Source organism: Leptonychotes weddellii, chromosome 2 (assembly GCF_054177405.1).
Source record: "Leptonychotes weddellii isolate Sample4059 chromosome 2, ASM5417740v2, whole genome shotgun sequence".
Lineage (NCBI taxonomy): Eukaryota > Metazoa > Chordata > Mammalia > Carnivora > Phocidae > Leptonychotes > Leptonychotes weddellii.
The window spans coordinates 126,090,656-126,103,020 of record NC_138370.1 but is presented as its reverse complement, the minus strand read 5'-3'; the positions used below and the strand labels follow the sequence as shown (position 1 = coordinate 126,103,020).

The following is a 12,365-nucleotide window of genomic DNA, read 5'->3' as shown; positions in this document are numbered from 1 at the left end:
TGTTACAAACACCTGCCAATTCTACACTGAAAGAGATTATTTACGCTGCCAAACGTAAAACTGTTTTAGGTCTTAAAAGAGTAATTCTAAAGGAGAGTACTGCATCTGTGATTTTACAAGTTCAATATATTTTTAAACAGTTCTTCACATTTTTCCACATTTTAAAAAACAATACAACTTCCTTATGAAGAGCTGAGGAAAGAGAATCTATGTAATATATGGAAATGGTTGCAGGTTTGTGTTATTGTTGAATCATAGCATATATTATCTCAACAAGTTCAAAGCTGTGAGTGACTTTTATTGGAAACCCAGATAAATATTTTAAGAGGATAAGGAATCAAAATAGATGTTTGCTTTTCATCAAGTGTAATAGCTTAGGGTTCCTGAGTGTGGTAGAAGCATATTTTCTGCTTTGCGTTTAGTTTTGTGTTTGTGTTTTGAGGACACAATGTCCTCCTCTCCTATAGTGATAGGTAGCAAATATCTTTCATGGGCTTCCAACTCTGTGCAAGGAACACCTTCTGATTCTCATTAATATGAACTTGGAAAACAGAGAGAAGAAGGCAAGCAGAGACATTGCAAGCATCCACGAGCCAATACGTGTCCCCTGACTCCAAGCTAACCTTTACCCATCCCTACCCCAACATGTATATAAGGGCATTCATTCATTGACGCTGACATATGATTATGAAAATATACTGTGTATTTTTTTATTCACTCACTTTTCCAATGGATCTTTGAACTCAAATATCCAAAATTATACCCATTTGTCATCCTCCATCAAGCCTATTTCTATTTCCCATTTTCAATACCCGAATTCTGGAAAGAGAATCCTCTAGTGTTTCAGATCAGGATTCTGAGTCATCCTTGTTCATTCTCTCTCTCCAACCCCAATATATACCGCATCAAATAACCCCATCAGTTCTACTTCAGTCTCAATCCAATTTGTCTCCTTCTCTCTGTCTCACTTGTATCACTTAGTTCAGAACATAACTGGTTTTAATTTAGCATACTTGCTCCAAACTACAGAAATTAAATGAATGTCAGTTCTGAGTTGCTAAGCTGACAAAGCAACACATGTGGCCACGCAATTATGGAGACAACTAGCAAAATACAGCAGGATGTTTATTTATAGGGGCCCTAATGCTGAAACTCTGTTGGGTGAGAAGTGCTTTATTTATGATAACAACTCCTGATGACTTGCTGTCAGAGAAATTTATGAAGACCGTGTCCCTCAAATGCATTTCTAAGTACATCTTATGTATTTTAATCCTCTTTTAATAACTTATTGAAGAAAGACTGCATGTGTCTCCTAAAATAATACCCTGAGTTGATCCAGACAAAGCACTATTTTATATGATACTATAGCTTTCATTTATAAATCAATATACCTTCTAAACCTAGAATCTGTTCAGTTCTACATTTGAGAATGATGGAATAAGGTGTAAAAATATATTCTTAATTTCGGTTGGAAAGTATGTAGTCCATGAAAAAGCTTGGCTCTCAGTCATGTGACCAAGAAGTTAAAAGAAGAATTTTAAAGTTAAAGTATAGTACTTAAGGTTCTGAATCTGAATCTCTTTTTACCCTAAGAAGACATTTGCATTTCTGAAATATATGGTTATAATTTAAGATTCTCAAAAGGAAGTAAATTGATAATCACTAGCAACTCAGTTCAGTCAGAACTTCTTAAGTAAGAAAATAAAAGTTGTTAAGCTCATACTAAAGTTTACCATGGAACATATGTTATATATTATATATATTATATATTATATATATATGTTATATATTGGGTCAAGTTTTAAAGTAATCGTGAATCAAGAAAGGAACCCCTCCTCCTTTGACCGATGATTGCTGAAAACCTTTCCAAAATGTATTTTATGGCTTTCTTCAACTATAAATTAATCTTGTCACAATTGAAAAATTAAAAATAAAGTCTTCAGTGTCTGCATTCTTAAAAACAACTCATTATAAAATCAGAGTAAGTCGAGGCTGATGCTACTTGATATTTTAAATAATTTTCTAAATTAATGTCCAAAATTGCCTTAATCTCATCTAATTCTTATAAATTTATATGCTCTGACTACTAAATTATTTTCCTTAATCTAGTATCTAAAAATACAATAGGTATTAAACATAGTATTTCTCACAATTTTCCTATTTCAATTGAAAAAATCTTCTCTCCTTTCCGTAAATATTAGACCACTAAAAAGTACCAGGACTGATATTTATAGAAATGGATACCCTCAGGGACTGAAATGGAGCAACAGAGTACAGCTTGGTGAGACTACTGGTATGATGGAAGGAGCAATTGGGAGGAAAGTCATAGTGACTTATGTATTAAGGACATTCCAGTCCTCAACTACAATTCTATAACATGTGGGCCACGCTTTTCTAAAAGATATTTAACCACTGCCTCACAAAAGATATTAGATATCATTAACAACTAAACTACAGAAAAAGTACTGTATCCTATTATCTGTCCTTTGACATAACCAGTCTTCTGATTTAGAATGACATTTTTAAAACATGAAAATATAAATGAGAGCTAATAGGAATGTATTCACAACATGAAGGCAAGCAATGCCTAACTGTTCAACTTTAAACTCCTAACATGTAAATCTTTGTACAAAATAAGCAACATTAATAATTAATAGCAGTAACAACAGCTAGCACTGGTTAACCATCTACTATTGTTGAGGGTTACATTCAACAATTTGCATATATTATTTCCAAGACTTATTATAATTGTGCAATGTATTTTAATTCTTTATTCACAGATAACTGAGGCTCAGAAAGGTTAACTACTAATCTAAGGTAAGAGAACAACTTGATGTTTTAGAGCTATTATTCGCATCTGTCTAAATGCAGTGTACTCTCTTCCGATTACACCACAGTGACGCTCGCTCTAGGATAGGCACACATTTCATAGTAATGCACCTATTAATTCAGTGCTGTTGCTTCAAATCAGAAATTTCTCAAAAACTCTTCAGGCTGAGTTAACTTTAAATTTATTTTAAATTGTACTATTCCATTAGTACGGCATATTAAGGGAAACATGGTATCTGAAAATCAAACTTGGTAACAACTTTCAGGAGGCAAGATATCATGAATCAAGAATCAGATTGTTAAATTAAGAAGATTATTTATATTCCTGACATTTTCCCTGGGGGAAATTTCTATTATCTCTAATTCAGACAGTTGGCCTGACAAAAGGAAATACAGACTTTTTGAAATTTTGCTAAAAAAACATAGATTCTCAAATTTCCTTTCTTTTCCATAAAGGGAACTTCTACACCCAACTTATAAAAACATCTCTTTAATAACAAATTACTTTCAGATTTCATTAAAACACACAAAACTAGAAAAGCTTCACATGCCATAATTTAATTGACTTTAGTGGTCCAGCCTATTTTGAAATAAAATTTGGCAGAATCACTCAACTCATTCTCTCTCCCATATTATAAAAAGGTTTGCAAAATAGACCTCAAAGTCAAATAGCATTCTTATTTTCAAATGTGTCTATCACATATCTACCTCTGTGCCATGTCAATATATCTCATTTTAGAAGTTTGAAAATAATACTAATAACTCATAATTTAGATACTTCTACAAAACAAAAATATTTTCAAGTTTTAACAGAAGTGAGAGAAAAGATAATTTTAATGTGAAACTTTAATAGAAATCATAAGTTGCAAACATATTGGGAACACGATAATGCACTGGAATAAAATAATATCAATAATACTATATTCCACTATGGGTTTAAAAAAAGGCAGGCCATATTTCATGATTTATAAACTTCTTTCACTACCTCCACATTATGCAAGAACACATGACTCTCTTAACTGACTGGGAGAGTTGTTTTCATCATATCTTAAAATTATGGTTAATTATTAAGCCTTGTCAAAGATGCCTACCTCTGTATTGGCAGTCGTGGGACATGTTTACGGGAGCCCGTTCTACTGCTGATCTCTTGTAGACAACATGAATCCTTCCATTTTTTTCCTCCATCTGCTTACCTCTTTCCAAAGGCTCAATGAAATATTCCTCATCATCACTTTTTATCATTCCAGCCTAGAGAAAGCATAAAATGTGTTAATTTTAAAAAAAGAAATATCTGTCATTTTTAGCTCACAAGTACCTTTTTAAATGGCAAGAATAATTTCACAATAATTTGTGAAAGCTCATGCTTTTTCTTTCCACTTTTGGCTATAAATTTAATGTGGTTAAGTAATTCATATAAGACAGAAATTCATAAATGGTAGGAATAAAATAATTCATTAAGGTATAATAAGAACTTTACACAGGGTAAGAATAAGAAAATTACACAATGTATCATTTCATTAGACTGCAAAAGAAGTGCATTTATATATTCTACTTGGTATTTTACCTCTAAAAGAAATCTTATAGGGGAAATAAACTCAAGAAACATCTCCAATATCTCATAATCAACCATTGTGGAGCTGCTGCCCACGCATGGTTAGTATTTTTTTTTTAACTCATTTACATTTTCCTTCCATACCACTATGGTATGAGAAGAATGAGTTCCTTTAAAACGCCTCTTTAAGCCTTAGTGGAAACCCTGCATTTCCAATATTTATTAATTTGAAGAACCAACTCATATTTGTCCTATCTTAAACTAACACTTGATGATTTTATACATATTTTTCCTTCCTCAAGCCTAATCCTTCCCTACTAAAAAAGTTATGCTTGCATTCATTGCCTTCTACCTCACTAATATTTAGAGTCTTTTTCTGGCTGTTTCCTCTTTTATTTAGAAAATACCAGGACTATATTCAGTACTATAGCTGAATAGAAATGATGGTTTTTGTCTGAAATTGGCTCCTCATTAGGTATCAAGTCCACATTACAGTCAACTAGTTACAGCTCATATTTCTAATTTAAAGGTCATACATTAATATGTAGTAAATTTAAATTTCTGTGCTTTTATTTGAAAATAAAGTTGAAGAAATAATGTATTAGTGTGGGAATTGTAATTATTTTGGAAATACACATTGGATCTAGAAGTAAGTCATATTTTTCTTCTGAGGCCTTGGCTTATTCTCCATTTTCAAATACAGGATCACTGGCTCTCATGAAACATGGGCTGGGCCTTGGGGATACTCATCCCTTCTAGCTGTCGTTCTAACAGGTCCACTACTCTCTGTTGAGGAACAGAGACATGAAAGGTAGGTACACCTTCCCAAATGACATTTGTTTGCAGCAAATATGCCTGACTGTAGCTCTTCTATTGCATTCAAATCTGTTCCCTGGTTTCCATTCTGACTTCTTCCACCTGGCATGCTCTATGCCCTCCTTCCCCTGTGTAAGCTTCATGGGGAGGTCTTAGAAGCTAAGGTGTCCCCACATGCATTTCTGCACTCACCCTGATGCTATGCACAAACAGCCCTTGACTTTATGTGACCATGGCTCACGAGAAAACATCACCACTGCTCCTTCACCATGCTTAGTCCTTACCCTCTTGAAGAAACTTCTAGCCTTCACTAAAAAGAACACTGAGCTGATGGGCATTGGATATTCATGCTGACCTTCGAGACCTAACTCCCATATTTGGAGTTGTTTTCTCATCTGGTCAATCACTCTTCGCCTACTCCTGTACTATGAAATGCAGTGTTTTTTACAAGGGGCCTGATTAATCTTTACCCTTCAGAGTTGTTCCTACTGTCAATGGATCTCCTCTACAAATATAATTTCCAATATTTTTCTCATGCTTTCCGGTTGTCATTTTAATCTCTTTAGCATTGGTGTCCTATTCTTATATCTCTTTTTACCAGTAATTTCAACATCACTGTTTTTGCCCCTCTCAGGCATGTATGGTTTAATAACGTTCATAAAACACATCCAAACTAAGCTTGTACCATGTCCAAGGCTTAAATGTCCAGGCTCATCACTAATGCCATCCATTGGTGGTAGGCAGTATTAAAGTATTAACTGGCTTTATCTTGAAAACACTGGTCTGTTGATATACATTTAAATTTATAAATTGAGGTATATCAGCATGGGGCTTATTCATCTTTATTCTAGTCTTTTCTTTGCACCAAATCCATCCAGTCACCATGTTCTATAAAGTTTCTTACTTTCTTATCCCATCCTTCTATTTCCACCACCACTTCCTTAGTTACAGACCTCATCATTGCTCATCTGGATTACAGAAACTGCCTCCTATCTTGAGACTTCCCATAAATCAAAATGTTTCTCCCAGATGAGTGCCTAACTGTAGATGGAAACAGTGGTCAATGAAGCAACTCTGAGCACTGGGCAATGGCTAGTGTGGACACTTGAAAGTGATGGGGAGGCAGTGAGGATTAGCTCACATGCCTTTAAAAAACATTTCTACATACCTCCTATTGCAAATATTCAAATCCCAGGCCCCATGATATTACTTTCCCCACCAAGCCAGATTCCATTTCCTGGCTCTTTTTACAGTTGGCTGTGAACCGTGTTACTGTATCCTACCCAGGGAAGTAAGTGGTAGTGGTGAATACCAAGAATAGGGCTAGCTCAATAAAACCTCCCATGTGGGCTTCCTTAGGCTGTTTCCATTATGACTGGGCAAACACAGGTAATACAAGAATTTAACACAGCTCAGCCTCTCCCTTAGGAGGCAATGAAAATTTAAGCCAAGCTGAGGTGATATCAATGGCAAGGCAATGCTGGGTCACATGACCCCCGATAACTCCATGGTCAAAACATCTAAGAGCCTACCCTTTTATTCATTAATTTAAGCAAAGTTTAATTTAAAAAGTACCTTATCTAAAGCACCATACTAACTCTGAGAAACAAACTGAGGGTTCTGGAGGGGAGGGGGGTGGGGGGATGGGTTAGCCTGGTGATGGGTATTAAAGAGGGCACGCTCTGCATGGAGCACGGATGTTATATGCAAATAATGAATCATGGAACACTACATCAAAAACTACAAAAAAAAGGGGGGCTATCTCTGTATTACTTCTTATAATTGCGTGTGAAACTAAAATTATCTCAAAATAACAGTTTTAATTAAGAAAATATATATGATCAAAAACATTAAATAAATAAAACACCATTCTAGACGCAACAGTAAATAAAAGCTTCTCAAAGATATGGTTTGTTTGCCCTCTAGTTTAGGGTAATCTAGTCAAATAAACAAAATATATACCTACTGGTATTCAGTGAGGTTATGTTACAGAAAGTCCAAAAAGTAAGTGATACCGCCCTTGAGACTCAAATCAAGTGAGATTTTTTTTTTCCCCACAAGTTTACTGCACACACACCACATTGTCAGTAGGAGCTGTTCATTCTATATCCAAAATGCCTTAAAATCTATTCCAACTGAAATATCGCTAGTCCCCACGGGGACTTCACTTTGGCCATTGCTATTGTTCACACTGTCTCCCATTCTCCTATAGCACAGAAGCCAAAATGGCTCTTGCAAGCTGTCATATTACTTTAGACAAACGAGAAGGTGGTAACAAATGGGCAGGATGTGTAATGGCTCAACGCATAAGGTGCTTCGTTCTTGCTCACATAAAAGCTCAGGGTAGTTCTAGGTCAGCTGGGAAGGGGTTCTGTTCCACACAGCCATGCAGGTGTCCATGCTGAAAGTGGCTCTACCATTTCATAAGGGGCTCCCAAGTTTGCCCAGTCAGAAGGCAAACAGCATGAGGAAGTCCCCACGGGAGGTTTTTATGAGCTAGTCCTAGCTGTGGGGCTATTCACCACCACTCACCATGTAGCTATTTACCGCTACCATTTACTTCCATGCACAAGATACAGTCACACGGCTCCAAGCCCACTGCAAAGAGAACCAGGAAATGGAATCTGGCTGGGTGCCCAGGGAGAAGAGACAAGTGGATTTTAATGAACAGATGGCAGTCTCAACTTCAAGTAAGATCATGTCACGCCTTTGCTTAAAACACTTCAATTGCTTCCCATTGCACTTAAAACCACACTCCTTCTCATGGCCTTCAGCGCCTGCCTCATCTGGCCCTGCCCATCAACCTCAGGCGGCTCTACACTCACCTGGCTTACTATGTACCATCCTCAGGGCCTTTGCCCAGCTCTGTTTTTCCTTTGATATTTCCAACCTCCTTGTTGCCTCGGGCCTTTGAAATGTTGTTGGTTCTACTTAGAAGCCTCCTCTCCCAACATACCACACTTTCCTTAGTGGGCTATTTTTCATTCTCTGGGGGTCTCAGCTTAAATGTGAATTCCTTAGAAATTACTTCCTCACCTCTACCTACATTAGGTGCTCCCGTCTACATTAGGTGCTCCTGTCTAATGTGGCATCATTCTGACTCAGAGCTGTGTGCTCTTTGATCTCATGACCCTTCACACAAATTTCAGGTTGTTTTACCTAAATGTTAAATGTATTATCCTCTGTCTCCCCAAGGGCCAACTCCTAAGGCAGACTCTCTTCATTCATCTTGGCCTCCATAAGCCCCAGAACTATTGTTAGTACAAAATATGTCTCCAACACATTTTTTTATGAAAAGCTACAGGAATGAATGTTATAAGTGAGGGGATAACAACTTTTCAGACTTGTAGTGGTCTTCAAAAGGTGGTGTGAGAGAAGGCATGAGAAGAGAGACCGTTCAGGCTTGAGCAAGGTTCTGAAGTAAAGCCTAACACATGCTTGGGGGCAGTGAGTAACCCGCTCATTCAGAGTAGTCTGTGTGGAGCAGTTCTGGGAAATGAAGCAATGGAGGACTCATGTCCCTCGAGTCTGAACTTCAACATACAGAATGAGAACAACCACGACAACAGTGGATCAGTGGATGAGAACAAAGTGGTTTGGGAAGATTGATCTGACAATTACCTGCCAGAGGGAAGAAAAGACTAGAAAGCAAGCAACATGAGGTTAAGTCAAAGTCCAGGAGGTAGAAGTGACAATGGGAGGAGAAAAGGGGAAAGAGGAGGGAAAAGGAATGAAAAGTAATTACAGGAGAAAATAAATACCTGGTGCCTTTTAAAACCTAAGTTCCTTCTGCTTTTACAGACTCCTTTTCTCTCAGATGAATAACCAAAGTTCTTATGAGGCCCGCTGAGCTTCCCCTGCTCTTGGCACTACCACCTCTAGGGCCTGTCTCCTTACTCACTGTTGCTAGCTCCACTCCAGCCACGGGCTCTTTACTGATCCCTTTTGTTTTTGTTTTGTTTTGTTTTTTAACAAGGCCTAGCCTAGGTGATTGTCACCTTTTCAGAACATAAGCTTCACCAAGCATGGCTTTTGTCCCATTCACTGCTGCATCCCAGGGCCCAGAACAGTGCCTGGGTCAACGTAGGTGTCTAATATTTGAGGGAGAAGAAATCAACGTAAGCAATGGGCAAGTGAAAATAAACCCTCTTAGGGGTTTCCTCTTAGGGGAAGTTGAAAAGGAATGGCAAGAAGATATGGGAGGAACACAGAGAAGAGTGTATGGGCATCTCAGCCGGAGAGAATTTTATCAAAATAAAAGTAACTGCAGTAAAGAAGACACAAAGAATGAGGACTGTGGGAAGGAAATTTTAAAAAAGTATCTAATTAGAGTGACAGGGGCTGAAGAGATATTAAAAAGAGTTATGGGGGGTGCCTGGGTGGCTCAGTCGTTAAGCATCTGCCTTCGGCTCAGGTCATGATCCCAGGGTCCTGGGATCGAGCCCCACATCGGGCTCCCTGCTCCGCGGGAAGCCTGCTTCTCCCTCTCCCACCCCCCTGCTTGTGTTCCCTCTCTTGCTGTGTCTCTCTCTCTGTCAAATAAATAAATAAAATCTTAATAAATAAATAAATAAATAAATAAATAGCTATGGAAGAGGAAGTGGTCAAACCATATGTATATCAGATCCTAGTCAGAGCCATTACAGGTAGATTTTTCTGCTGCTCTTTCCACCACACTATATTGATTTCTCTCACTTAGTAGCTACCAAATATAGGGTGACTATTCAAAAAGTACTCATGTTTTTAGACTAGACCACCCCAAGAAGAAAATTAAGTACTGAAGCCGCTTTTATCCACCGAGATATTAATTTAGGGAGTCATGCATTCAGCGAACATTGTTGGAAGCCCAAAGACCATGCACTGTCACACCCCAAAATTAAATAACACACTCCTGCTCTCAGATCCCCAGTTTGATTTCACAATAGAATACAAAAGAGTGACTTAGAGGAATAAAACCCAATATATAAAACAAAAAAGTCTCAGACTGTGGCCTTCCAGGTACTGGGATTATGTATCATGCTGCCAAGGTATTTACAACTTTGAAATTATAACTTAGGAATTTTTAGAAATGTCACACATAAGAAGACATATGGTCTTAGAAGATTCTGTTAAACAGATGCAATCATTTTTAACCCATCTTCAATGTTACTTAAATGATGTATGATATCAAGGTAATATTTTGTAAATTTCCCTTTGTGACACAAAGCCCTCCACATTTACCATTCTCTACTCCCATGTAACAATTCAGGAAATATTTATTGTATTTCTCAAACTATTTCCCAAAATTTAACACAAATGAAGTTTTAAAATATTTATTATGTTGAGGACAGCGTTAAGTACATTATATTAAACACATTTTATTTTTTAATTAAGTCTTCACATGGGCCCTTTGACAGCATTTTGGAGGGGATATTTATAAAACAATAATCTAGGCTAAAAATCCAGCTGCATAATTCCCCTCTCATCTGGTCAACTCTTCCAGCTACATCACTCAACAAACACTGCCAAGAATCCAGAATTAAGCCAAATAGCCTCTGAGGATGGAAACAGCTATCACAAAGGCCACACTTCTTACTCACTAGGAGGGGTCCTCACAGCCTTATTTGACACCCAATTCTAATAAACCAGGTTAGATGGTTTCCTAATTCTCATCAGAGTGTAAATGGCAAACAAGAGTAAGGGGTGTGGGATATAGGGACTTTCAGATGAGATAATGTCTATGAATGCCCTTTGCAAACTATAAAGCCCTACAAAAAAGGTAAAACTCAAGTCTCTATATGTTGATGACTATAAACATCAGTCACTAAGAAAAGACTAAATTGAGTTAACTTGGTTTAAGATAAAAATCAGTATAAAAGATACTTTAAAGAGTTCCAACAAAAATTACTAAGGTTTTCTTGAAAACTCTGTGCCAGATAATCTAAAAAACTTACGCTATGGAAGCATTCCATTTTTAACTGTGACACCTAAATACTGTTTTACTGCAGTGATTCTTGAATCTATTAAGGAAAGAGAGTAGAACTAGGTAGATTTTTGTGGATGTCAGGAAACATGTGCCAAATAATAGAACACATTATTGAAGCTGAAGTCAACCAGATATCCATTATTTTGTGCTAAATTGGTTACCATGTTATACTAGGTCATAGCATGGAAAGGCAATTATAAATTTCATACACCTATTTTTTGGTTTTTTGCTTTTTTAAATGTCTATTAAGTTTTAAACTAGTTTATTTAAACTTTAGTTTTAAATGTCTAGAAGAGGCTCTGAGAAAATTTTACACTAATGTTGTGTGTGTATGTGAGAGAGAATAATTGTAAATATAATATTCAAGAAAGACTATCATTACACCTTAGTGGCACAACAGCTCCATCTTAATTCATGAAGTTTCCTTGAAAAAACATTTTGAGACTCGCCACTTCACTATGCTGTTTCCTCCAACATGTATTCTATCAGTGTACCCATAGACACATTGCCTGGTCCCATTTTATCATTAGAATGGACAGATGTTATTACAATTTCCAAATCTTTCCTGAATTTCAAGAAGTATTTAAATGATATCCCTAAAATTTCTACAGAGGAGACATTGATGAAGACAAAAGAGTTGAGAAAGGCAAGAAAATACTGAGTAGAACTGATTCAAAGCTGTATTTGGTAAGCAAAGACAACATTTCTGTTTTACATTAAAGAAACCTAATTATTTGAGATGCATTTGGAAAGAGTTTATGAAAATGAAGAAGTAGCTAAAATATTCCTCAAACCATGTCACTGATTTCCATAAAGTTTTCCCTTATTCCAAAGCCAGAAATAACTTTTACTACTTTGGATTCCAGCATTTTATTTTTATGTCTATGGTACTTATCATTGTCAATTTTTATTTTAATCATTTATGTTAACTGTGCAAGTCCCTGGAGATTAAAAGATGCTGAGTAAGGTGTCAGCTGAATCAAAATATAAATCTGATTAAATTCCAGAATTATATTTAGGTTTGGCTGGCATTTCATTTAACAATGATCCTCCTGGAGATGACTTCTGAATCTCAACAGCATCTAACACAATCCCTTACAAACTGATAACACCAAATGTATATTTGCAGAATCTGTTCTATGAAGGGGGTGAATAGGCTCTCCTACTATTCAGGCAGGTATTATGATTAGAGCCCTAAATTAA

General features: G+C 36.6%; 1 protein-coding gene across 5 annotated transcripts in view; it reads right to left on the bottom strand.

Annotated features, from left to right (window-relative positions):
* ADAMTS3 (ADAM metallopeptidase with thrombospondin type 1 motif 3) overlaps nt 1-12,365 on the bottom strand; it is a 249,547-nt gene that overhangs the window by 131,336 nt on the left and 105,846 nt on the right. For all 5 annotated transcript variants that reach the window (XM_031035962.2, XM_006740665.3, XM_081812297.1 and 2 more), the window contains one exon: nt 3,921-4,077. In XM_031035962.2, the coding sequence (XP_030891822.1) occupies nt 3,921-4,077 (157 nt within the window). The remainder of the gene's footprint in view (nt 1-3,920; nt 4,078-12,365) is intronic.